Raw genomic sequence first — 26387 nt, 5'->3', positions numbered from 1 at the left:
GATGATAGCTCAATGCGAATCATGGGAAGTTAAAACACATAGGAGAGCATCTCTGAACATGTGCAGACTGGCTTTGTGTGTGTCAGTGTGACCACTGTACTTCTGAGATTATCCCCATTTAACTGCTTGGCAGAAGAAAGCTTAATTATTATTGTGATGATGATGATGCCAAATAGATGCAAAGTCCTGCTGGATCAGGCCAAAAGCCCTATCCATTGGAACATCCCACAATGGCCCCCCAGCTGAACTGGGAAAGCCCACAAGCAGGAGAGGAAGGCCAGTGCTGTGGAGCTAACTTTTAAAGTGTGTGGCATCCCTATAGTCCTACCCTATTAAGGCTGCAATCCTATGCACACTTTCATGGGATTAGGTCGTATGGAATACAATGGGACTTACTTCTGAGCAGCCATGCATTGAACATAAGAACATAAGAACAGCCCCACTGGATCAGGCCATAGGCCCATCTAGTCCAGCTTCCTGTAGCTCACAGCGGCCCACCAAATGCCCCAGGGAGCACACCAGATAACAAGAGACCTCATCCTGGTGCCCTCCCTTGCATCTGGCATTCTGACATAGCCCATTTCTAAAATCAGGAGGTTACGCATACACATCATGGCTTGTAACCCATAATGGATTTTTCCTCCAGAAACTTGTCCAATCCCCTTTTAAAGGCGTCTAGGGTAGAAGCCAGCACCACATCCTGTGGCAAGGAGTTCCACAGACCGACCACACGCTGAGTAAAGAAATATTTTCTTTTGTCTGTCCTAACCCGCCCAACACTCAATTTTAGTGGATGTCCCCTGGTTCTGGTATTATGTGAGAGTGTAAAGAGCATCCTCCTATCCACTCTGTCCATCCCCTGCATAATTTTGTATGTCTCAATCATGTCCCCCCTCAAGCGTCTCTTTTCTAGGCTGAAGAGGCCCAAACGCCGTAGCCTTTCCTCATAAGGAAGGTGCCCCAGCCCCGTAATCATCTTAGTCGCTCTCTTTTGCACCTTTTCCATTTCCACTATGTCTTTTTTGAGATGCGGCGACCAGAACTGGACACAATACTCCAGGTGTGGCCTTACCATAGATTTGTACAACGGCATTATAATACTAGCCGTTTTGTTCTCAATACCCTTCCTAATGATCCCAAGCATAGAATTGGCCTTCTTCACTGCCGCCGCACATTGGGTCGACACTTTCATCGACCTGTCCACCACCACCCCAAGATCTCTCTCCTGATCTGTCACAGACAGCTCAGAACCCATCAGCCTATATCTAAAGTTTTGATTTTTTGCCCCAATGTGCATGACTTTACACTTACTGACATTGAAGCACATCTGCCATTTTGCTGCCCATTCTGCCAGTCTGGAGAGATCCTTCTGGAGCTCCTCACAATCACTTCTGGTCTTCACCACTCAGAAAAGTTTGGTGTCGTCTGCAAACTTTGCCACCTCACTGCTCAACCCTGTTTCCAGGTCATTTATGAAGAGGTTGAAAAGCACCGGTCCCAGGACAGATCCTTGGGGCACACCACTTTTCACCTCTCTCCATTGTGAAAATTGCCCATTGACACCCACTCTCTGCTTCCTGGCCTCCAACCAGTTCTCAATCCATGAGAGGACCTGTCCTCTAATTCCCTCACTGTGGAGTTTTTTCAGTAGCCTTTGGTGAGGGACCGTGTCAAACGCCTTCTGAAAGTCCAGATATATAATGTCCACGGGTTCTCCCAAATCCACATGCCTATTGACCTTTTCAAAGAATTCTATAAGGTTTGTGAGGCAACACTTACCCTTACAGAAGCCATGCTGACTCTCCCTCAGCAAGGCCTGTTCGTCTATGTGTTTTGAGATCCTATCTTTGATGAGGCATTCCACCATCTTACCCGGTATGGATGTTAGGCTGACCGGCCTATAGTTTCCCGGGTCCCCCCTCTTTCCCTTTTTAAAAATAGGCGTGACATTTGCTATCCTCCAATCTTCTGGCACCGTGGCCGTTTTGAGGGACAAGCTGCATACCTTAGTCAAGAGATCTGCAACTTCATCCTTCAATTCCTTAATAACTCTTGGGTGGGTGGATTCCCCAAGATTGGATGTCCACCCAGGCTCCTCAGCATCATCAGATCTTTCCACAAGGACATGAAGGGCACTGTTGTCTTCGATGGCTCCACATCAGACCCTTTTGACATCCGAAGCGGAGTGAAGCAGGGCTGTGTTCTTGCACCAACCCTGTTTGGGATTTTCTTCGCTGTCCTGCTGAAGCAGGCCTTTGGAACTGCAACAGAAGGCATCTATCTCCGGACCAGATCAGACGGAAAGCTCTTCAACCTCTCCAGACTGAGAGCAAAATCCAAAGTCCAGCTGAAATGTCTGCGTGACTTCCTCTTTGCCGACGATGCAGCTGTCACTACCCACTCTGCCAAAGATCTCCAGCAGCTCATGGATCGTTTTAGCAAGGCCTGCCAAGATTTTGGACTGACAATCAGCCTGAAGAAAACACAGGTCATGGTTCAGGATGTGGACTCACCTCCCTGCATTACAATCTCTGAGCATGAACTGGAGGTTGTCCATGACTTTGTGTACCTTGGCTCAACGATCTCCGACACTCTTTCTCTCGATACCAAGCTAAACAAGCGCATCGGTAAAGCAGCTACCACGTTTTCCAGACTCACAAAGAGAACCTGGTCCAACAAGAAGCTGATGGAACATACCAAGATCCAGGTCTACGGAGCTTGCATCCTGAGTACACTTCTGTACTGCAGCGAGTCATGGACTCTTCGCTCACAACAGGAGAGGAAACTGAGCGCTTTCCACATGCGCTGCCTCCGACGCATCCTCGGCATCACCTGGCAGGACAAAGTTCCAAACAACACAGTCCTGGAACGTGCTGGAATCCCTAGCATGTATTCACTGCTGAAACAGAGACGCCTGCGTTGGCTTGGTCATGTCGTGAGAATGGATGATGGCCGGATCCCAAAGGATCTCCTCTATGGAGAACTCGTGCAAGGAAAGCGCCCTACAGGTAGACCACAGCTGCGATACAAGGACATCTGCAAGAGGGATCTGAAGGCCTTAGGGATGGACCTCAACAAGTGGGAAACCCTGGCCTCTGAGCGGCCCGCTTGGAGGCAGGCTGTGCAGCATGGCCTTTCCCAGTTTGAAGAGACACTTTGCCAACAGTCTGAGGCTAAGAGGCAAAGAAGGAAGGCCATAGCCAGGGAGACAGACCAGGGACAGACTGCACTTGCTCCCGGTGTGGAAGGGATTGTCACTCCCGGATTGGCCTTTTCAGCCACACTAGATGCTGTGCCAGAACCACCTTTCAGAGCGCGATACCATAGTCTTTCGAGACTGAAGGTTGCCAATACAATACAATACTTAGGTGGATGCCATCAGGGCCTGGTGACTTATTGATCTTTAATTTATCAATGAGGTCTGAAACATCTTCTCTTTTAACCTCTATCTGACTTAACTCCTCGGTCAGGAGGGGCCGTTCGGGCAGCGGTATCTGAAGACAGATGCAAAGAACTCATTTAATTTCTCTGCCATCTCTAAGTCTCCTTTTATCTCCCCTTTCCCTCCCTCACCATCCAGAGGGCCAACCGCTTCTCTGGCGGGTTTCCTGCTTCTAACATATTTGAAGAAGCTTTTATTATTCCCCTTAATGTTGCTGGCCATGCGTTCCTCATAGTCTCGCTTGGCCTCCCGTATCACCTTCTTACATTTCTTTTGCCACAGTTTATGTTCCTTTTTATTCTCCTCATTAGGGCAAGACTTCCATTTACGGAAGGAAGCTTCCTTGCCCTTCACAGCCTCTCTAACTTGGCTGGTTAGCCATGAAGGCACTCTCCTGGATTTAGTGGAACCCTTCTTTCTTTGCAGTATACACCTCTGCTGGGCCTCTATTACTGTTGTTTTAAGCAGCCTCCATGCACTCTGGAGAGATCGGACTCTTTTTACCCTCCCTTTCAACCTCCTTCTAATCAGCCTCCTCATTTGAGGGAAGTCTGCCCGTCGGAAGTCAAGGGTTTTTGTTAGAGATTTGCCTGGTATTCTTCCCCCAATGTGCACGTCAAAACGGATTGCAGCATGATCACTGTTCCCCAATAGCTCAGTAACGTTTACATCTCTAACCAGGTCCTGCATACCGCACAATATTAAATCCAGAGTCACCTGTCCTCTGGTGGGCTCCGTGACTAGCTGCTCTAAGCCACAGTCATTTAGCACGTCAAGAAATCCGGTTTCCTTATCGTGACCAGAACACAAATTGACCCAGTCAATATGAGGATAATTGAAGTCCCCCATGATTACAACCCTGTCCCTCCTTGTCACCTCCCTGATCTGTTTCCTCATTTCAAGGTCCCCATCAGATTTCTGGTCTGGAGGACGATAGCACGCCCCCAGTATTACATAGCTGCACAAGCCTGGTAATTTAACCCACAGAGATTCTACAGTGGAGTCGGACCCACCTTCAATCTCTACTTTGCTGGATTCTATCCCTTCCTTAACATAAACGGCCACCCCACCTCCAACACGCCCCTGCCTGTCCCTCCTGTAGAGTTTATAGCCCGGGATTGCGGTATCCCACTGATTCTCCGCATTCCACCAGGTTTCTGTTATGCCCACTATGTCAATGTTTTCCCTTGTCACCAGACATTCCAGTTCTCCCACCTTTGCTCGTAGACTTCGGGCATTCGCATAAAAGCATTTGTACACAGAATGCCCTAGGATGGGCTGCTTATTCGCTCCTTTGTCCCCGCATCCTCTCATTGTGCCAAACCGTCTATCACATCCCATCACGCTACCTTTGCCAATTTCTTCTCCTACCCTGCCTTTGTCTTGTTGTTCTCTAACCTCCCCATCCTCATCCCATAGGGATGAGGAGTCCCGAACCAGATGTCCCTCGGCTCCTGTCGGCCTTCCCCCAGGGATCAGTTTAAAAGCTGCTCTGCCACCTTTTTAATGTTATGCGGCAGCAGTCTGGTTCCATTCTGGTTCAAGTGGAGCCCGTCCCTCTTGTACAGGCCCCGCTTGTCCCAAAACGTTCCCCAGTGCCTAACGAATCTAAACCCCTCCTCCCTATGCCACCGTCTCATCCACGCATTGAGACCCCTGATCTCCACCTGCCTAGCTGGCCCTGCACGTGGAACAGGAAGCACTTCAGAAAACGCTACCTTTGAGGTCCTGGCTTTCAGCTTCCTGCCTAAATGCCTAAATTTGGCCTCCAGGACCTCCCAGCTACACTTGCCCACGTCGTTGGTGCCGACATTGGTTTGTACTTCTTTGAGTGCTCACCCAGGTGTGTTTGTTCAGAAGTCATTCCCATTGTGTTCAATAGGATTGAGTCCCAGGTAAATGTGCATAGTATTGTAGCCTTAACATAAGATGAGCTCTATGATGTCTTTCAGGCAGCCATTGGGAAAGATGATAGCCTAAGCATTAATATATGGTTGGCAACCTTCAGTCTCGAAAGGCTATGGTATAAGCCTACAGCACCCGGGATTCCCAGGTGGTCTCCCATCCAAGTACTAACCAGGCCTGACCCTGCTTAGCTTCCGAGATCAGAAGAGATCAGGCATGTGCAGGGTAACAGTGCATTAATATATGCCCGTAGGCAAATGTGTCAGTTTGCCTTCCGCTGAGCCAGATGCATCTTCTCAGCCAAAGTCTTTTGATGAAAGTTTCCACGGCAGCAAATAAGCAATCTTGCAGATGTTTCTAGAATCTTCAGAACACTTTCACATACATGATCTTGCAGTAACCCTCCCAATGACCCTGTAAGGTAGGCCAACATGATCAGCCCATATTACAGGTGGGGTGCCGAGTCTGAGAGGGAGTGATGCCTACAGCCAGAACTGGCCCATCCAGGAGGCAAGTTGGAGAGTGGGAGGAGCAGGCGCCAGGGCATCAACAGGTAAGGGGGGGAACATTTGGTCTCATCTGTCCAGGAGGTCTAACTTCGTATAAGGGTGGGTGTGTTCTCCAAGTTCTGCTCTATGAGTGTTCTCCAAGCCTGCATAGAGCCTGGCACAAATTGAGTGTGGCCCCCTAGAATGTGCCCCAGAATCCTTTGCAAATGCAAGCATTCCATGGCACTTAGTCAATTAGGTTTCCTGAACAGAAATGAGGGTGATATGTTTGGAATGGACTGAGGAAAGATCAGCTGGAAAAGAACACCCCATCTGAGCAAAAGAGTCCCTGCCATTTCTGAATTTTTCTACCACACCTGATACCCTATTAATAATGAAGCAACCTCATTACACTGGTGGGAGCAGCTCAAGCTTGTTCCATTGATACTGCCAACGAAACCACAATGCCTGGGAATTGATGGTCATTCCTAGATTCAGTGCTTGCAATGGAAGAAAAAGCTCCATGCAAACACCATAATCAGGACCTGCAACCCTTCGGTGAAGTATTTCCACTTATAGGCAAAGTTCCTGTGCAAATGTATCATGCAGCCACATGGGGAATCCACTGTATAGTCCTGGGTGCCACATTCCAAGAAGGATATTGTAGAGATGGAGAAGGTACAAACGAGGGCAACCAAAATGATTAAGGGCTGGAGCACCTTCCTTAAGAGTAAAGACTGCAATGTTTGGGGGGTTTTTTAGCTTAGAAAAAAGGTGATTAAAGGGGAACATGATTGATGCTGCAATAGTATATTCCGGTAGTTCCCAGACTATGGGTCGGGACCCTCTAGTGGGTCAGGACCTGATTTTTGATGGGTCGCCAAAGGGTGATGGAAAGATCAGATAACTAATTGCCTCAAGTCTGAGGTCTATTGAAAAATCAGTTACTGCATCTTCTAATTACCCTGCAAAGAGCTTAGCTCCTGCAGTTTGCAAGATAGGTTTGCCTTGTTCGAGCTGAGCTCCTGAAGTTGCAAGCATGTGTAAATAGAGAGATAAAGTTTAAGGGTCTTTTTCTGGTTATTATTACGTAAATATTATTATTATTATTATTATTATTATTATTATTATTATTATTATTATTATTATTATTATTATTATTATTATGTTAATAATAATAATAATAATAATAATAATAATAATAATAATAATAATAATAATAATAATAATAATTTCTAGCGCTCCTTTTTTAAAAGCCCAGTAGCCTTGGTGGGTCCTTACAGAGTGTTGTTTTTAAAAGTAGGTCCTGGTACTAAAACGTTTTTTAATCACTGGTATACATACTTATCTGGAAGTACATCCCCTTACTCAGCAGGGTTTATTTCTGAATAGACATACCTAGGTTTGCACTGTGAGATTTAGGGCACAATCCTAACCAGGTCTACTTAGAAGTAAGTCCTATTTTGTTCAATGGGGCTTACCCTCAGGAAAGTGTGGTTAGGATTGCAGCTTTATACAATGAAGCATGGTTTGGAGAGAGCAGAGTTAAGTCTTTCTCCCTCCTTCACAGCACTAGTGGTGGGGGACATCTAATGAAAGGATGGACATAATTTAGAATGGATTTGGGATGGGTAAAGAAACTGAATATTAATTAATTTATTTATTAGATTTATATTCCACCTTTCTCCCTGAAGGGCACCCAAGGCTGCTTGGAGATTACATCAGGAGATTAAGGGTGGACAAAGGAAATCCTTCACACAGCATGTAATTAGTCTGTGGAACTCACTGCCACAGGATATGATGATGGCCACTAGCTTTGAAAAAGGGATTGGACATATTCATGGGGGAGAGGTCTCTCTGTGGTGATTAGTCATGTTATTACCTCTGGGTTCAGTGGCATTATCATTATCCCTTGGGGGGGGCAAGAGCTGCAGTTCAGTGGTTGGGCCCCTGCCTTGCCCCAGGGAAGTGCAGTCCATTGCGTGAGGTGAGGCAGGTGAGGCAGAGCCTCCCCACCAGAGTCCTTTGAAAAGTGCTGCTGCTGTCCCAGGTGAGGCAGAGCCTCCCCACTGGCGACCTTTGAAAAGCACTGTGTGCGGCAATCAAGCACACTCAACCCAAGCACTGCAGTGCCTCACACAGCGGACTCCGGTGGGGAGGCACTGCCTCCCCTGCCTCCCCTTGCACACTTTTGAAAGGACTCTGGTGGGGAGGCCTCCCCACCCACTGCAGGAAGAAGGCGCCAGCTTCCATTCCTGGCCTGGCCTGGCCTGGCCAGGTGGGCAAAGACCCCCACCCTGAAAGGCTGCCAGCCTGGGTTGCCTCTCCCCGGCCAAGGGTTTCTAGCCTCTGTGCCTGAGGCTCAGCCTCCCCCCGGCCCCTCCCCTCCCCGCGGGCTGGTGGGAGGGCGGTGGGAGGGCTTCCTCGGCTCTGGCGTGCGCGGCCACTCCGGGCGTCACGGGAAGGCTGGCCGCAGCAGCCCGCCCGCATCCTGCGCATTCAACAGGAGGGGACCGCGCCTGCATCCTCCTGGCGTTGCCTGGCGCGCGGCATCCCTCCTGCATCCCGCGTCCCTCGCCGGCAGCCGCAGCGCCATGGCCAAGGAAGGAGCCGAGCAGGCGGAGGAGACCGAGCAGATGATCGAGAAGGAGGCGGCCGAGGGCGCCCAGCGAGCCCCGGACGCCAAGGAGATGCGCGCCGTGGTCCTCGCCGCCTTCGGGGGGCTCAACAAGCTGCGCGTGGCCAAGAAGGCGATGCCGGAGCCGCAGGAGGGCGAGCTGAAGATCCGAGTCAAAGCCTGGTCCAGTATCGCTCTCGCCTTCTTCCTCCTCCTCCCCCCTCCCTCTTGCCACCCCCCAACCCGGGCCCCCCCTCCGAACCTGGGGGCAGCCCCAGCATCTGGGAATCTGGCACAGTCAGAAGGATGCGTGTCTGCTGCCAGCCCTGCCACTGGCCAAGGATGCCAATGACCAGGGATGCCATTCATTGCCCTGGTGCACGGATGCTGCCTCGGATCGGTGGCGTAGCTAGAGGGGGGGCAGAGCGCTAAGTTTTGCAGGGAGCCTCACCTCGGCGTGCAAGCAGACCCTCCCCTTCGAAGCCATTCCGAGCAGGGGGAGCAAAACGGAGGCATTCCCCCTGCCCGGAATGCCTCCGAAGGGGAGGGTCGTGGTGAGGCTCCCTGCAAAACTTAGCACTTTCCCCCCTTTAGCTACGCCACTGCCAAGGATGGAGGGCAGCACTGCTTCCTCCAGTCACTTCCACAGAGTGGCAAGGGGTTTCTTCCTCCTCCCCCTCCCCCCCCAAATGTGATGACTTTGGGCCTTAGCCAGCCCTTGTGGGTTCCCTTCCTACACTGTCTGGCAACAGAGCATCTTTGAAACTGACCCTTGCCTGCATGCCCCAGCTTACCGCAAGCCCCTGGAAACAGCCAGGCCCTTGGCAGGGATGGGAGAGAGGGCAAGTGGGGGAAAGCGGCCCCCTCCGCTTCCTTCTCCACCATCCTCTCCCATGGTTGTGACTTTGCAGTTTACCAGTTTGCTGGCTGCTTTCCAAGCTGATGGGCTGCCCTCCGAGGTTGGGGTTTCTGATCCAACTTTTGTGCAGGTCAGAAATGCTTAGTCCTTCAGATCCACTAGCATCGGAGAATGACTTCTGATTTTTCCCCCATGAACTTTCTCTTCCATGGCCTCAGCTAAAAATGAACACCCTCTCCCCAACTGGTGCTTCTGGTCTGTCTCTGACCACCTATTTTTTAAAAATATATATCCTTTATTTTTATTATACATATGATGAGAAATTGTTGAGATTCCCTGCTGCTTGGGCATACTGATGGTGAAAGATCTATGTTGAAGGATGTGTGTGGGGGGGTAGAGCAAATCAGAGGAAGCAAGAATTTACTCCAAGTGACAGGCTTCAGAAAAAGGGCTCTTAATTTTGTTTTTAATGGATTGATTTATACCTCTGATAGTGTAACCAGTGAAGTGCTTAGCACTGTGTTAGCACGTTCAACACATCTATGAACATAGTCTACATATTCCCAAACAGTCCCAAATAGTCTACCTATTCCCAAACAGAAACAAGGCTTGATTAGAACCACTCAAAAACTTTCACTCAAATTTCTGGGACTAGATCTCCCATTTATGAGAGATATTACTGTATTTAGTGTACAACAGTTTCTCAAACTGTGGGTCAGGACCCACTATGTGGGTTGTGAGCCAGTTTCAGGTGGGTCCCCATTCATTTCAATGTGTATTTTATTTTTACTATATTAGACTTGATGCTACCATGGTATGTGACTGCATCTGGGGAAATGTTACAGATCTGTACTTTAAACAGGCTACTATGTATATGCTTTTAACAGTGACAGTAAATGGGACTTACTCCTGCGTAAGTGTGGGTAGGATTGCAGCCTAGGATTGTTAAAACTCTTCCTGCTTGATGGTGTCATTTCCAGTCATGACATCACTTTCGGTGGGTCTTGACAGATTCTCAGTTTAAAAAGTGGTCCCAGTGGTAAAAGTTTGAGCACCATCCTATGCATATCTACGCTGAAGTAAGTTCCATTATGTTCAATCAGGCTTACTCCCAGGGTAGTGTGCATAGCATTGGGCCGTAAGGCATGGCACCTAAGGCTTCATAGAAAAAGTGGGTTTTAGGAAGGGTTTTGCAGGAACTGTTTCATTAGGTGTTCCAGGAAGGCAGTGTCTGAAGGAGTAGGGAAGTTATTTCTCTGTTATTTCCCATGCTTGAATGAGCTCTCATCAGCATAGGAGCTTCTCATACCCCTGGCTTGACAACACCTGGAAGGTATGGTCTCCAACAGCAAAAGTGGAACATTACACAGGCTGTTACATACCTTCCCCCATGGGGACCGTGTACCATCTGCCCCTGGGATGCTTCTGGTTTGCTCTTTAGGCTGCCCTGGAATCCCGTGGGCACAGGCTGTAGATGGGTGCCATGTGTCTTGTGCTGATTTGTCCATCTTGTGCTGTGCCAATTCCATGCATGAAAGGGCACATGACTGCCACATGACAGCCCTGGGAAGAAAGCCATGCAGGAATTCCTTTAGCAAGACCATTGCCTCCAGCCATTGTCAGGCTACTCCTCAGTCAGTTCTCTAAAATGTGTGCTGTGTATATTGCATGCTTTTGCTCATGGTCCAACTGAGGCTACAGTCTTATAAACACTTTCCTGGAAGTAAGCCCCTTTGAACCCAGTGGGTCTTACTTCTGCATAGACATTTGTAGGCTTGTGCTGAAAGTCCCATTACCACTTTCAAGGCCACTTGTATACTGTGCATCCCCCACAGGAAAGGGGGAGGCCAGGAAAGAGGAGGTGTGGGCAGTCACAGACCCTCCAGCATTTCACAGATGCAAATGAGGCTTCCTTTGCAACATAAAAGAGTGGGGCACAATCTTGTTCCAAGGATTGCTGGGCCAAACCTCACACCTACTCAAGGATCTGTTCCATCACCCAGTAGCCTCCATTTTGCTCTAGCAAAATGAATTACTAGCAAATTTACTAGCTCTAGCAAAATGAATTCAGAGAATTACTCTGAAGGGGAGGGTGAGGCACTTGTAAAACATAGTGCTTTGCGACCCCTCTAGCTGTGCTGCTGCCATCAGCTGCATGTTGACACCCATTTATTCTGAGAAACCCTCTCTGTACTGCTTTCAGAGCTAAGCAGTTCAATCCTATCTGGGCCCTGCCTGGCTGAGTGTTCTGGCAGCACAAAGGCCATTGCGGTAGTGCAAAAGCTGGGCCACCACTGCGTGTTTCCAGGCTGCTGCCACAAATGGGCAGAGATACAGCATATCCAGCAGCAACTCCTAGAGGCTCTGGCTTAGCTCCTGTGCATCTTTTATCCTTCCCATCCAACATACCCCCTAGCCCTGCTCCCTTCTCTCTTTTTCAACCACTCTGCTGCGTCACAGTGGCGTGCCACAAATGATTTGCAGATGTGCCAGAGGGGTTCGGTGGAGGGTTATATAGTAGGGCCATTGGAGGGTGTCAGCCCCAGGCCAGCAGTGAAGTGTGCCTTGGCAATAGTCAAAACACTGATAGTGTACCTCAGAGGTGTCACTACGGTTTGCATCATCCAGTGCAAGAGCTCATTGCATTACCCCTATAATGGACTTCCTCCCTCTCAGACTGAACAGAATAAATTACAACATCATATGCACAGCCTAAATGCAGTGGCATCACTAGGATTGGTGTAACCCCCGTTAACTTTATTCATTTATTTGTTTTAATATATAACAATGCAGGTCAGCCAACCAATCAGTAACCAACAAAAAACCAGTGGCCAACTTGATGACATTGACACAACTGAATAAGAGTTCTCGCATCTAGTATTCGTAATAAGAACTGAATAAGAGTTCTAGTATTAGCTCTGAGACATAGAAATGAGAGCTGACTCATACTAACACCTTATTGATTCCCTGCTGTGTCAAAATAATTCTTCATTGGTTCTGGGAACAATCAGTCTCATTGGTCAGTTTGAAGTTAAGGAAATCTACTTTATGGTAACATAAAGCAGTTGTGTTTTCTTTTTTTGGTTGTAACTTTTCAGGCTACAACTTTAGATAGAATACAGATATTTCAACATGGTTTGTTTCATTGCACTCTGTATTAAATTATTACCAATAATTGGTTGGGAACTTGAGTCACCTGACTTGAGTGGTGAAAATGAGTGATTTTGGGTGACTCGGTGACTTATGAGTCGCACGTGTGGAAGACTTGGAAAAAGACTTGAGTGACTCAGGGCCCTCCTGACTTGACACTTGTCCCCACGCACACAGATTCAAGTCTGCCTGTGTCTGGGTGTGCTTGCTGACTGTTTTTGTGACGTGAAAAACCTTGTGGGGCCAGCATTCCGACCGGGCAAGCAGCAGGGAGTGCCAGCCACAAGGCAGGGAAGGGTTAATGCATCCAATCAGGAAGGGAAAGGGAGGAGAAAACTCTTTTGCTCATCTGTGATAGGAAGGAAGGAACAGACGATCTTTGGATGCAGGATGGGCATTCTGGTATTTTTATTGGCTGACGGAGAGCAGGAGGAGAAGCCCAAGGGGGTTCTTGTCTTACAATTGACTGGAGGGGGGAAAAGGAGATGGGGAAGTGGGGGGGGAGGCGGTTCATAGTGATCATGCTTTCCACCATGGCTTGTGGGGAGGGGGAAGCTTCACTGAATGACTGGCTACAGTGGGACTGCTTCCGAAGAGGGCTGCAAAGGATTGGGTCATCCTGGTAAGCCTTGCAGCTACTGTGCATGACCCTCCTCCCTCCTGCCACTTCTGTCCCCGCTCTCTCGCAGTCCCTCCCACCCCTCCTGCCCTGTTTACATATGGGCAGGGACAGCAGGAGAGTGAGTAACAGGAGAGAACTGTAACACTCTCTCTCTCTCTCTCTCTCTCTCTCTCTCTCTCTCTCTCTCTGGCAGCAGCCCCGTTATTTCCACCACTGGCTTTTTAAGGGGGGACGACTTGACTCGAGTCCTTTAGAGTCACTAAAGGGTGACGGCAACTCCAAAGGTGCCCCCGTTATGACTTGCTTTCAAGTTGAGTCACAGGGGATGGTGACTCGGCAACTCAGCTTAAGCCACACTGGACTTTTCCATCCCTACACATGGAATGATATATAACATGATGATATTATTTGAAAATACCAAGATTTGCACAATTTTGGCCAGTAGTGGTATCACCTAGTGGAGTCCACACATCCTAGAGATGCCACTGGTGTGCCTTGGCAATTTTAGTACTTTCTCAGGGTGCTATGAGATGAAGAAGGTTGACAGTTGTTTTTTTTTGGAGCCTGGCGCATCCATCTGAAGGATGCCCACTTTGCTAATAGAAAAAGCAATACCCTCTTTCTTTTCTGTGTTACCCAGCATTTTCATGATTATCTGATGCTTCTCCACTCAGAGTGCACAAATCTCAGATGGAAATCAGTCGCAGTCAGGGCTTCTGGGCATATGTGTCAGGGAAGGAAAGCTTTTTTGTCATCAGAGAGCCACACTCTGCTCTTGTTACACAAATGCTCTGGCATTTTGTGGGAAGAAAATGTCAAGGTGAACGCCGAGGTGCTTATTTTAGAAACAGTTGACATGAGACTGACGTTATAAGGGAGGGACTGGTTTGTGTTGCCACAGGTCAGGCGCAGAGTGGCAAATCATGAGCCTTGCTTTTGGGCTGTTCAGCAAAATCAGAACTTTGATCATGTTAAGATCTTAGATCGCATGACAGCGACACGTTTGGAAGTTGCCTTTTACTTAGTGCTCAGGCAGCCCAATTTAATTGGGCTGCCGGCTGGAGTACATTGCGACAGCGGAACACAGTTTCAGGGTCAAAAAATGGCTGCTGACAGTGCATGGAGCACTCTGTTGGTGGCCATTTTGGGAGTGCTGCCACAAGAGGCAGTGCTTCCTGGCTGTTGCCAGGGCAGGTGAGGCAGTGGCGAGGGCAGAGGGTTGGTATTGAGAGGGCAAAACTGGCCAGGAGCGGGGAGGAACAGGGGCAGGGAGGCTATGGAAGGGGGTGGATCCGGCAGCAATGGAAGGTGACCTTTCCTATCCCCTCATTTCACAGCCTCCGTGTCCCTTTCTTCTCCTCAGACGTGCACCAGCTACAGAGCCAAAGCAGATCTAAGGAGGTACATGGCAGAGTGAGATGCTTATGGAGAGAGAATTTCCCTTTCCACTCCAAAGCCTCCTAATTCCCCCCCCCCACACACACACACACTTACTGGATACAGCATGGTTGTTTTCTGATCTGATGCATTGGAAAGGGCAAGGTTAGGATTGGGTCCTAACACCCATGTAACATGCACATGTGGGAGAAATTGAGTATGTAAGCTCAGGAAGCTCAGTGGCTCATGTGACTGGCATGAAACAGGGAGGCAGGCAAAGATGTCGGTGCACCAATATGTAGCTTTTATTTTGGGGGATAATTGTTCAGTAATTGAAAAATCCCTTGGGAACTACACTATGTCATCATATAGTGGCATTCCCATGGAACTTTGGGGGGGGTGTACATGTATCACTGGCTGCTAGCCATGACAGCAATTTTCTGTATCCAGGTTCAGAGACAGTGCGCTCTGATTGGCAGTTGCTCAGAAGCAGGAACAGAAAGGAGATGTTTCCTGCATGACCTGCTTTTGAGCTACTTTGCTAGTTAGTCCCATGAGAAACCAAAGGCAAGATTTGATGGGTCCTGATCCACCAGGACCTTCCCATTTTCCAGCAATCTCTTTCACTTAAGAAGTGATACTTTCTAAGTGGTAAGATCCACAGACAGTGTGATGAATTTAACCTCTGCCCAATTCCTCTGCTACCAGAAAGATTCTGAAATCTTGGGCTTGCAGAACATCAAACAACAGAAAAGATAGATGGGTTGTAGACCCTGGTGGAGGTCTGTCTTCCATGATGCCTCTGAAGAAGAGGAAGGGCTGTGAGATAGTTACCAGAATACTTACTCTATCAGTCATCTGCCTCAGCACCGCTGTCAATTAAATGTCAATGCATTTAGACATCATCATGACCTCAACATAGGTGTCTCTTTGAGATACTGAATAAAGTGTAATATCATTGAATAATTGTTAGAACCAGCATCTTCACAAAATGACAGCCTCTACAGTTTAAAATGGGTGCAACTTCACCAGTTACAATTTTTCACCACTGATCAGTCAGCTGAAGCCTTGCTGAATCCATCCATCCAACAAAGGTGGCATCAGAGATCAGCCAGAGGGTCTTCAACTATCAGAAGGCCCACCTGGCCACACAGACTACCTGACTCCCCCAGTACCTGCTGCAAGTAGGCTAAGAAACACTGCCCCTGTGCCCAGTGCCACCATCTCCAAAGGGAGCCACTTGTCTGTCATAAGAACATAAGAACAGCCCCACTGGATCAGGCCATAGGCCCATCTAGTCCAGCTTCCTGTATCTCATAGCGTCCCACCAAATGCCCCAGGGAGCACACCAGATAACAAGAGACCTGCAAGGCCTCCTGGGAATTGTAGTTTAAGAACATAAGAACCGCCCCACTGGATCAGGCCATAGGCCCATCTAGTCCAGCTTCCTGTATCTCACAGTGGCCCACCAAATGCCCCAGGGAGCACACCAGATAACAAGAGACCTGCAAGGCTTCCTGGGAATTGTAGTTAAGAACATAAGAACAGCCCCACTGGATCAGGCCATAGGCCCATCTAGTCCAGCTTCTTGTATCTCACAGCGGCCCACCAAGTGCCCCAGGGAGCACACCAGATAACAAGAGACCTCATCCTGGTGCCCTCCCTTGCATCTGGCATTCTGACATAGCCCATTTCTAAAATCAGGAGGTTGCGCATACGCATCATGGCTTGTACCCCGTAATGGATTTTTCCTCCAGAAACTTGCCCAATCCCCTTTTAAAGGCGTCCAGGCCAGACGCCATCACCACATCCTGTGGCAAGGAGTTCCAAAGACCAACCACATGCTGAGTAAAGAAATATTTTCTTTACTGTCCTGCTCAGTATTGTGAACTCCATCTGTCAGTGGCCATCCAAAGTTTCACACAGGGATTTTTCTCTGCCCTCATTAGAAATGGTAAAGGTTGGATCTCGGGCATTCTATCTGCAGGGCTAGAACTGAGTACAAACACCTCCCAAATGGAGAAAGCAGGGTAGAAATATTTAACATAAATCCATGAGAGAAGAACAGATCTGTATGGATGCAACATTGAAGGCAGGGCTGGAGATCCAGTCAATGCTCAACTCTCAATTGCCAACAACAATTAAATTAGATACTAGTTTCCATTGATGTTCCCAGTGACCTAGATTGCCGCATGAATGTTGTCTTGTATTCATGTAGCTTCCCATACTGTTTTTTTTCTGGGTCAGGCCCTTTCTGTCTGTGATGTCCTTATTGTCTTCCGCTCTTGTATTTTGGTCTTGATGTTCACGTGTCGTCACTTTGCATAACTGTCCATGGAATTAATCATGGATACGTCCATATCCACATGAAGACATCTGTAGACTTGTATTCACCTGCAGAAACCTGAACATGATGCAGACACTCACTCATGGGGTATCAAAAGTATAAGGTTACCTTAACCCTTCCTAGAAACTTGAAATGTGACCCACTTGTAATCCAAAACACTCATATTATGACCTGAAAATGCCCCCCAAATTCCTTATTAAGGTACAGTAGTTCAGTGGACAAGCATCAATCCACTTAGCATGGAGAAGATCCCAGGTTCAATCTGCTGTATATTCAGGTGGTGCTGGGAAAGGCCCTCATCTGGAATCCTGGAGATTTACTTTCAAGTAGTGTGGTGTAGAGACAATACTGAGGTCAATTGGCCAATGTCTGACTCCTTAGCAGGCAGCTTCCCATGTTCTTAATCTGGTGGACGCAGCATGGAGACAACATTGAAACACCAGTCACCAGATGACAGAAAGAAGTAAAATAAAAACAGCCAGTATGTTTAGGCTGCACGCAAGAACTCCCACTCCCATGGGGAATATTGGTGTGCACACATGCTTTCTAAAGATGGGGGGGCCATTTGCCCCCTAGCCCCCCGAAAGCTAGCAGCATGTTGCCTTGCGCTACGTCCGCTGCCACTACTTTGCCTCTTGCCATTTCCTGATTTCAGAAAGGAAGGGGGGAGCAAACTGGAAGAAGCTGTCCTTAATTTATTGCTTCAGGAAGATGCTTCATTCAGTTCTCTCCTTCTTGTGCAGGTCTAAGGCAGGTTTGTGCAACTTTGAATACCTCCTTCCTTATGAATGTTTAGCTGTTCCTTTCTATGAAGACCTTCTGTGGCCATGCTCCATGAAATCAGGTGGGGAGGAACTCGAATGGGTGTTTTTCTTCATGCCCCTAAAATAGTTTGGTGCTCTCAGGGCCCAATCCTATGGTTACCCTGCACTTCTGCAGTGCACGTTTTCAGCAGCAAAGGGCACTTTCCAGCAGCATGAGAACTGGGCCACTGTTACGTGCTTCCAGGCAGCAGTGTAGCTAGAGGGGGTGCAAAGTACTCAGTTTTGTAGGGAGCTTCCCTCTCCCTGGAAAAGGTTTGCAGGGAGCCTCTTCCCTCCCTCTCCCCTTCGGAGCCATTCCGGATGGGGGGAAGCAAAACAGAGGCATATATAGCTGGCGTGGGTTGGAGGAGACTGATAGGCCATCAGGGAAGCTATGGGTTGGAGGAGACTGATAGGCCATCAGGGAAGCTATGCAGAAGTATATTTCTACTTACTTCTGGCATGCCTCCATTGGATGTAGCGCGCACTTCACCAGTGCAGCTGCTTTGGCACCAATGATAGGGGGTAGGATTGGGCAATCAGAGGGATTTTTCTTTTTCCTGCCTGCAACATTTCTTTTGGGCAGGGCAAGCCAAAGCTCCCTGCACCGAAAGTGGGACATCAAGTCACCACCCTTCAGCCATGTATGTGCCCTCTCTTACCTTCCTCAAGGCATGTTGGTGCCTCCCCTGCTGCCTCCTCCTTTTCCAGGAGAGTAGAGCAGTGGCCTAGAGTGTCTCCAGGAAGAAGCCACCACTACTCTCTTCTCCTCTACATTCTTCCTCTTCTACTCCTTTTAAAATAGTAGGAGAAGAAGTGGTATCAATTGTGGTGCTGTTCGAGACTGGATAAATTGGGCAGGGTGGAGGTAAAGCTGGCAGGTGTGGTGGGGTGGAGGTCAACATAGGCAGTGGGTGGGCTGGAGGACATATTCAGGACCAATCTTCCGCATTCCTTTGATCAGCTTTTGCCCAGAGGGGCCTTAGGGAGGCGTGTTCTGAGTCATCATCACAAGCAAGTCATAAGGACATTTCTAGTCCTTGAGACGTTCCAGAAGACAATCCTGGACTATATGTTGTGATGAAATAATGGCATGACAAGCCAATTATATTCAGTGGCATCCCAAATGACTGTGTGTCCTGTCTAGACTCTCACCATGCCAATGAGAAGGCTAGATTGGGGGCTTCTTGAATTTTTCCTTATGTGCTGGGTAAGGGAAGACTGTTGAGGGTTTTCTTTTGTTTTTTTCCTTCATCACCCTCATACATTTCAGGGATCTTGTGATGCTTTCAGTCTTCCCGGACGTTTAGTAAAGAGGAATTTGCTTGTTCAGTGAAGCGTTTTGTTCGGTTCATTCAACTAATTCATTTAGCGGACACTCAAGAGAAATCCAGCATGCATTAAGATTTAAGCTTTAAAAAAAATAAATCATTTAATTCTGATGGTTAGGCCTTGCTGGGCTGGGATTCATTTTCCTTCTAATTTCCATTCAGGGTCCAACATGCTATTTGGAATAACAGATGCAGTTCACTGTGGTCAGTGGCTTTTACACCCGCTCTCTTTTCCCCTTCCAAAATGTCTTTGGCAAATATGAATTACGTACAGACTCTTACAACAACTTTGAAAGGTTTCCCAAATGCAAACACAGCAGTACAAATAATTCATAACAAGGCATGTCATGTAACCGCATATATTTTTTATCTGCGATAGAATGCTGGTACCGATGACCCACTCGGATTAGAGATGCGCTGTGTTGTTTGACTTTGCTCACTTCATCTTGTATAATTTATTTACAGTGGAGCCACATCCTATGCAGGTCTTAGGCTCTAAGGCAATGATTTTCAATCTTTTTCATCTCATGGCACACTGAGAAGGTGCTAAAATTGTCAAGGCGTACCATCAGGTTTTTAAAATAATTCACAAGGCAGACTGCACTGCCCATGGGGGGCTCACATCCCTCAATCACCCTACTCATAAATGACCCCCAAACTCCCATGACACACCTGCGAACCACTCGTGGCACACCAATGTGCTGAGTCACAGTTGTTGAAAATTGCTGCTCTAAAGTCAGCACATAAGGCAAAAATCACATATAGTCAGAATGACACATCATCTCTCAATAAGTCCAAAACAGCCAGTTTTAGCTCCAATGTTGGAATGAATCACTGTTTTTTCGGTTGATGAAGTCGTTGACTTGCATTTAAGGGCCATGTTGTACAAAAGAAAGTCTAGTGCATCTTTAAACACTGGAATCACACTCAGCACAGCAAGATGATCACATTATGAGAGGCAAATGGGAACTGAGACTGACTGAGGGAACAGCAGATTCATGTCTCATTTCAAATGCTCACTCCAGGGCATACAATCTTGGAGTGGAATCGCCCATGTAATTTAAATTATTTCTCTCTCTCTCTCTCTCTCTCTCTCTCTCTCTCTCTCTCTCTCTGCTACTTTTGGTTAAATTTGTGTAAGTTGGATGCATGTGGGTTGCAACTCTACTGTATTTAAAGAAAACACTTTGAAAACACTATGCTAATATTATGATGCCTCCATAGATGTTGCTAAAGGTCATTTAATAGATCAGGCAGTTCCTGCTAGATGGAAGGCAGCAGTGATGATACTGATCTTGAATCCTAGAAAGGAACTCTTTTCACATGTTATGTCAAATGTAAGAAAGAGGGAAGAGGAATGGAATGCATAACAAACGTGCACCCCATCCCTTCTGCCTGGGCTATTTTATACCTAATACTGAAATGCTGTGCCAGAAAAGTGAAACTCGAATTCAAAGATATTTCTTTCATGATGCAACCTCTTGAGAACTGCTATGAAACCAACCTGTGTGAACTTTTGTTGAAATGCTGAGTGCTTGTGCAACAGCACTAGCAGTTTGTTTTTTTTTCCCTTCCAAGCATAGTGCTTCCAACATATTGTTGAGCTGGGACACAGTTAAGCGTAAGTCAAATTCAGAAATGCTGGAGCAACCCTGACTCTGAAAAATGTTTAAAATACTACTAGATGAGTCTCATTATTTGTGAGGGTTCCCTTCCCAGAACTCATGTGGATATCAAAAATTGCATTAAAGCAAATCCATTTAAAAAACAATGTCCTTTTGCTCAGCAATTTAAAAACAGCCTTGCTGACCTTTTATAATGCACACAGAGGCAATCGGTCTCTCTCCAGGTGCTTAGAAAGGCTTCACTTAGAGGCAGCGACCCCTCCCTTCCTCTGGAGCCCAGTGAAGGGAAAGAATGGAGGAGGCAATAATGACATGCATTCTTTCAAGTGCTCAGGGGGGAGGGACAGGTCACTTGCATGGGAGTGAGGCTGTTCTAAGTGCCTGGAGAGATAATGATTGATGGATTGTCAGCTGGCTGCCTTCTCCCCATTGACGAGGCTATTGTTAAACGAGGCTATTGTTAAACGTTTTTTTCCCTTTGATTTAAAGGGTCCTTCTCATCGCCCTGAGATAAAACTGAGGGTGAAAAATCCGTGGCTAATTAGGTTATGCCTGTATTTTGAAATGTGGAGCATTTGGAAAAAGTCTACTATAACAGGGATGATAGTCCTTTAAAAGAAGGGGGGAAACATACTTTGCAGAATTTCATGAATATTTAGGAAGCAACAATTATTATTTCAAAATGTTAAGACATTTGCACGCATTAATTAGGAGGCAGTTTGGGTTGAATAAAAATCTGACCCTTTTTTCTTCATAAAGGAAAAAAGGAGAAATTAAAATCCTCTGAAAGGCTCCTATGAAAAATCTATGATTTATTGCTAAAAGATTGGGGGGAAAAGAATCAGAGATTAAAGGTTAAATGAAGCAATGATAACATGGGGATACAAGAAATGTGGAAAATTATGTTTAACTTGTGAGGATGGATGTTCAGATTGAAAGAGAATCATTACAAGATTTTATATTGGTTGAACCTTTATGCCTGTTTAAATGAATTGGCTTAACACAGCATATTATCAGTATTCGTTGGGGGATGTACAAATGTAAACACCGCTGATGTCCATATGCTGTGTGAAGATGCAGGACTGAAGAAAGTGCAATTATTAAAAACAGCTTTGCACATTCCTCCACCTTAAAAGTTTCCCTAAAAAGTCTGGGCAGTTGGCAAGCAATATGGTCTGATATGCTTGAGATCAGGGGTTCAAGGCCCAGTCCCCAATGCATCTTTAGCCATTTTTGCAAGTGGGATTGTGGCTCAATGATTGCACTGCTGTCACCAGATTGCTGGTACAAATGGGTGCTACTATTCCCAATACAACCGAGGGTTTGGGGTCTGGTCTCGCTTGGTGGGCTACCTGATGGGCTTGGGTGCTTGGCCAAGTGCTTGACCTGGATAATCCACCACTACCCCAGAGCAGTAGAATGCATGCTTTGCCTTGCATTCATTTGTCCTGACTTTCAGGTGACCTCTATGATTGTCTGCATCTGTCTATCCCAGTGATTTTCAGCCAGTGTGCCACGACTGGTCCATAAGTGTGCCGCAGGACTTTCAGGGGCAGTCATTTATTAGTAGGACCATTGGGGGATGTGAGCCTCCCACCGGAAGTGAAGTGTGCCTTGTCGATTGTCCAAAAGTCATTGTTTTGTCTTGGCAATTGTGGCACCTGGTCAGTGTGCCATGAGATGAAAAAGGCTGAAAACCGCTGGTCTATCCCATCATCTCATAATTGCCTCACAGTCCAATCCTGTTTGCCACAGGTGTATCCAAAAAACACATGCTGCATGTAGTGGTGGGGAGAGGCGACCTGAAGCCAGGTTCAATCCCTGTCCTGTTCAGGTTGGACTGAGAAAGTCCCCTACCTGACACCTTGTCAGTGGTGTCGCTAGGGAGGGCAGGGGGTGCGGGCCACACTGGGTGATGCGCCCGGGGGTGTGTGACACCACTACTCACCAAAAAATTTTAAGTTATAGCCAAAAAACCCAGCAATAATTGTCACCACGCCCACTGCCCAGGGTGTTGCCCTGCCTACTGCATGGAAGGAGGTCTGACCTCCTGCACTGGGTGACCCAAATCCTAGTGTTGCCCTGCCTACTGCACGGAAGGAGGTCTGACCTCCTGCACTGGGTGACCCAAATCCTAGTGATGCCACTGCACCTTGTAAAACTGCAACCAGACTAGATGACGCAGAGTGGAATGGACCTAAATCGACCTATGACCTAAATCTCCTTCCTTGTAGTTTCACCCACTGGTTCTAGTCCTGCCTGCAGGAACCGCGGAGAGTAAGTATTCCCCTTCTTCTGCATCACAGCCCTTCAGGTACTTGAAGATGGCTCTGATAGCCTTCTCTCCTCCAAACTAACCTTGCCAAGCTCTTTTAACTGTGATCGATAGGACTCGGTTTCTCATAGGACTCGGTTTCCAGATCCCTCACCCACTTTGTTGCCCTCCTCAGAACCCATTCCAGCTTATCAATGTGTTTCTTAAAATGTGGTGTCCAAAACATGGATGCAGTATCCCAACAAGTGACAACTGACTAGAACAGAATAGAGCAGAAATATATCCATAACTATTACCCCACGCTGTTGTTGATGCAGCCTGGTATTGCACTAGCCATCTTTACAGCCTCTTCACGCTGCTGGCCCATGTGCAGCTTGTGGTCCACTCAAGCTGCAATCCTGTGCACACTTTTCTGGGAGTAAGCTCCACTGAGTGCAGTGGGACTTACTTTGGAATAGACATGCATAAGTTTATGCTGTAAGTGATGTAAACATTTTTTTACATATGCTGCTGTCAAGCCCCCACCCTGTGTCTCTGATTCTTTGTGCCTGTATGCAGAAGGCCTATTCTTACTCTCTTTTGAGCTCTTGACTTCATGGGCCATTCCCAGGTGTTTGGAGGCTTCCCTCTTTTACCCCCCTTATTAAATCATTTGTTACTAATCAGGTATCCATAGCCCTTTTAAGCTGACATTCCTCACAGAGCTGTCCACATAAACAAAAGCATGTCACTCATCCGTGATCTTCACACTGCCATGCTTCCAAAGCCTTGCTCTCCCCGTGATCAATGTTTGTTTTCAGCAACCCATGCTGATCATAGGAGGGTGGGGTTTCAGGAGCATGTCAACAAGGGGCAGGAACAAACAAAGGTCTCTCTACCTCCCCAACACGGACAGCACCCAGGCAGGGAATAACATCTGCAGTGCAGTGGTCCCCTGAAGGCACTGCAAACTCAAAGGAATGCCACAGAATGTCCCCAGTGGCCTCTTCTTCTGGCTCTCCTGAGTGTTGCCATCTTGGAGATTCCCAAAAGAGCCGAGAAGAAGAGGCTGTTGTGAAGGAAGGGCACCATGACCAGGTAAGTTTGGGAGTTTCTGCAGTAATGAGTCAGCTACTGTGGTTGTGGAACATCTCATCCTTAGCAAAGAGACTGCCTATGGCAGGGGGCTTCTGTTTTTTTCCCCCAGCAGACCCACAACCAATTTGTCCTCTCATTGCAATACATTCTTTTTTTTCTGTGGTTAACATAAGAACATAAGAACAGCCCCACTGGATCAGGCCATAGGCCCATCTAGTCCAGCTTCCTGTATCTCACAGCGGCCCACCAAATGCCCCAGGGAGCACACCAGATAACAAGAGACCTCATCCTGGTGCCCTCCCTTGTATCTGACATATCCCATTTCTAAAATCAGGAGATTGCACATACACATCACGGCTTGTACCCCGTAATGGATTTTTCCTCCAGAAACTTGTCCAATCCCCTTTTAAAGATGTCCAGGCCAGATGCCGTCACCACATCCTGTGGCAGGGAGTTCCACAGACCAACCACATGGTTAAGGATTATGTTATAGAACTATGTTCTGTGTTGGATTTTAGCCACTGGGTTTTTCTCCCCCAGCTGTTTTATTCTTGTTTTTCACATTTTCTTGTCTTACTGGCTCATGCCTGCCATGTCTTAAGCTGCTTAGAAGTCACTTTCAAAGAAAGACATGCCTAAGAAAAGCTTAACCCCTTCTCTCTAGCCTGTTTGCATTGCCTCCAAACATTGGAACTGAATTCAGATTTGATAAAAAGGAAGCGTTCATGGGGGAAATCCATTTTGTCAGAATTGTTCGTGCAGGGAGATCTTGGGTGTCAGGTTCAACTCCACCTTTGGTGAGACGCATCCTCATGTCTTTATTTCTTCTGTTTTGTATCCACAGTGGATTGAATTTTATTGATCTGATGGTTCGGCAAGGGAATATCGACAATCCACCCAAAACTCCGCTTGTACCTGGATTCGAATGCTCTGGAATTGTTGAAGCTCTGGGTGAGAATGTGAAAGGCTATGAGGTAAACCAATGTGTAGTTATGCGTGACTGGGAAAGTGACCCAATGGATTTAGGGCAGGGGGCTCTTTCCTTGAGTAGTGGAAATCAGGTTGCCCAAATGTTAGTGTGGTTGCATCCCGCGGATGGGAAGAGACCAGTTAACCAGATCTTAGTCTGGTGATTGACTTTGAGTAATGGTGGATAAATATGGAAGCATCAACTCTGTGTACAGCAGGGGTGAAAAAGGGAAATTCCCTATTATGGATTATTAGGACAGAGACCGACAAGCTGTCTGTGTCATTATGCCATTAAGAACATAAGAGCCTTGCTGGATGAGGCCAAGGGCCCACCGAGTCCAGCTTCCTGTATCTCACAGTGGCCCACTAGGTGCTTCAGGGAGCATATAAGACAGCAAGGTATCCCTATTGCCATTCCCTGGCATTTGGCATTCAGAAACAGACTACCTCTAAAACCAGGACAGTTGGGGTCTTTCCATTGAGGGGGAAAAAAAGTGAATACTACAATCTTATGCATGTCTACTTGAAGGTAAGTCCCACTGAGTCCAATGGGACTTACTTCCAGGTAAGTGTGTATAGAATTGCAGGCCTAAGGGGGAACTTGATAATCAAACCTATGCATGTATGGCAAGAGTGTTTTTCTGTTATGTCAAACCCTCTGCAGAAGAGATTATTGTTTCCATGAGTAAGAGAATTGGGTTTTTTAGAAAGCCACCTAAGCTAGTGAACTCATCATGTGGCAATGAGTTCTGTAAGTTTATTTAGGTGTGGTGGGAAGGAGCGTGGGACACTCGGGTGTTTTCAGAGAAAGTGCACTGGGTACATTTGTTCTCTCCATTTCATTGTTGATTTAAAAACCACTTTTGTGTTTCTTAGTATGCTTAAAAGCCTGGACATCTTAAGCTTTCCTTTGTAGGAACAATGCTCCGGCCTTCTGATCATTGTATTCAGTTGTCTCTGTACCTTTTCCATCTCTCTGGTATCCGCATTGAAATGGGGATACTAAAACTATATTGAGTATAGTTTTGAGTATAGTATTATTGAAAAAAATAATAATATAAAAAATACCCCAGAAACAATATGTATAGCCTCTGTATCGAAATCAACATTTTTGCATGAATTCCATGGATATCAACATTACTTGTCCAAATGATATATGAAGCAATGCAATCTATATTTTGAAAACTAAACTCTTTGCCACTTTGTATTTAGAATAATCTTTCCTTTTTCTTTTCCTAGTGTTGTATCTTTTAGTGATAATTTATTTTCCCCTACAAGAATAATGTGAGTTGCCTAGCTGTTTCACAACCTGTCAAAAGTTAGCCGATAAAGTTAGGTGCAGTTTATAAGAACGCAGTGATATCAGCTCTGCAGTCAAAATCCAACCTGGACTTTCCTTTGAAGAAAAAAAATTTGCAGTCATTCTGAATCATGGGGGCATGCTTTGTAACTTGATTTAGTCAATTTATTTCAGGGACGTTGGCTGTTCTACAATCATAG

The 26387-nt window shown here is 47.0% G+C and overlaps 1 protein-coding gene and 1 pseudogene across 1 annotated transcript in view; one reads left to right on the top strand and one right to left on the bottom strand.

The window, feature by feature from the left end:
- Nucleotides 1-5470: 5470 nt before the first annotated feature.
- LOC136660779 (5S ribosomal RNA) lies at nucleotides 5471-5589 on the bottom strand (annotated as a pseudogene).
- A 2840-nt stretch (nucleotides 5590-8429) lies between these two features.
- VAT1L (vesicle amine transport 1 like) overlaps nucleotides 8430-26387 on the top strand; it is a 64707-nt gene continuing 46749 nt past the window's right edge. The window contains exons 1-2 of the mRNA XM_066637679.1: nucleotides 8430-8635; nucleotides 24763-24892. Of these exons, the coding sequence (XP_066493776.1) occupies nucleotides 8430-8635; nucleotides 24763-24892 (336 nt within the window). The remainder of the gene's footprint in view (nucleotides 8636-24762; nucleotides 24893-26387) is intronic.

This window comes from Tiliqua scincoides, chromosome 9, assembly GCF_035046505.1.
Source record: "Tiliqua scincoides isolate rTilSci1 chromosome 9, rTilSci1.hap2, whole genome shotgun sequence".
In the NCBI taxonomy this organism is placed as follows: Eukaryota; Metazoa; Chordata; class Lepidosauria; order Squamata; family Scincidae; genus Tiliqua; species Tiliqua scincoides.
This window is presented reverse-complemented; position numbering and strand designations above follow the sequence as displayed.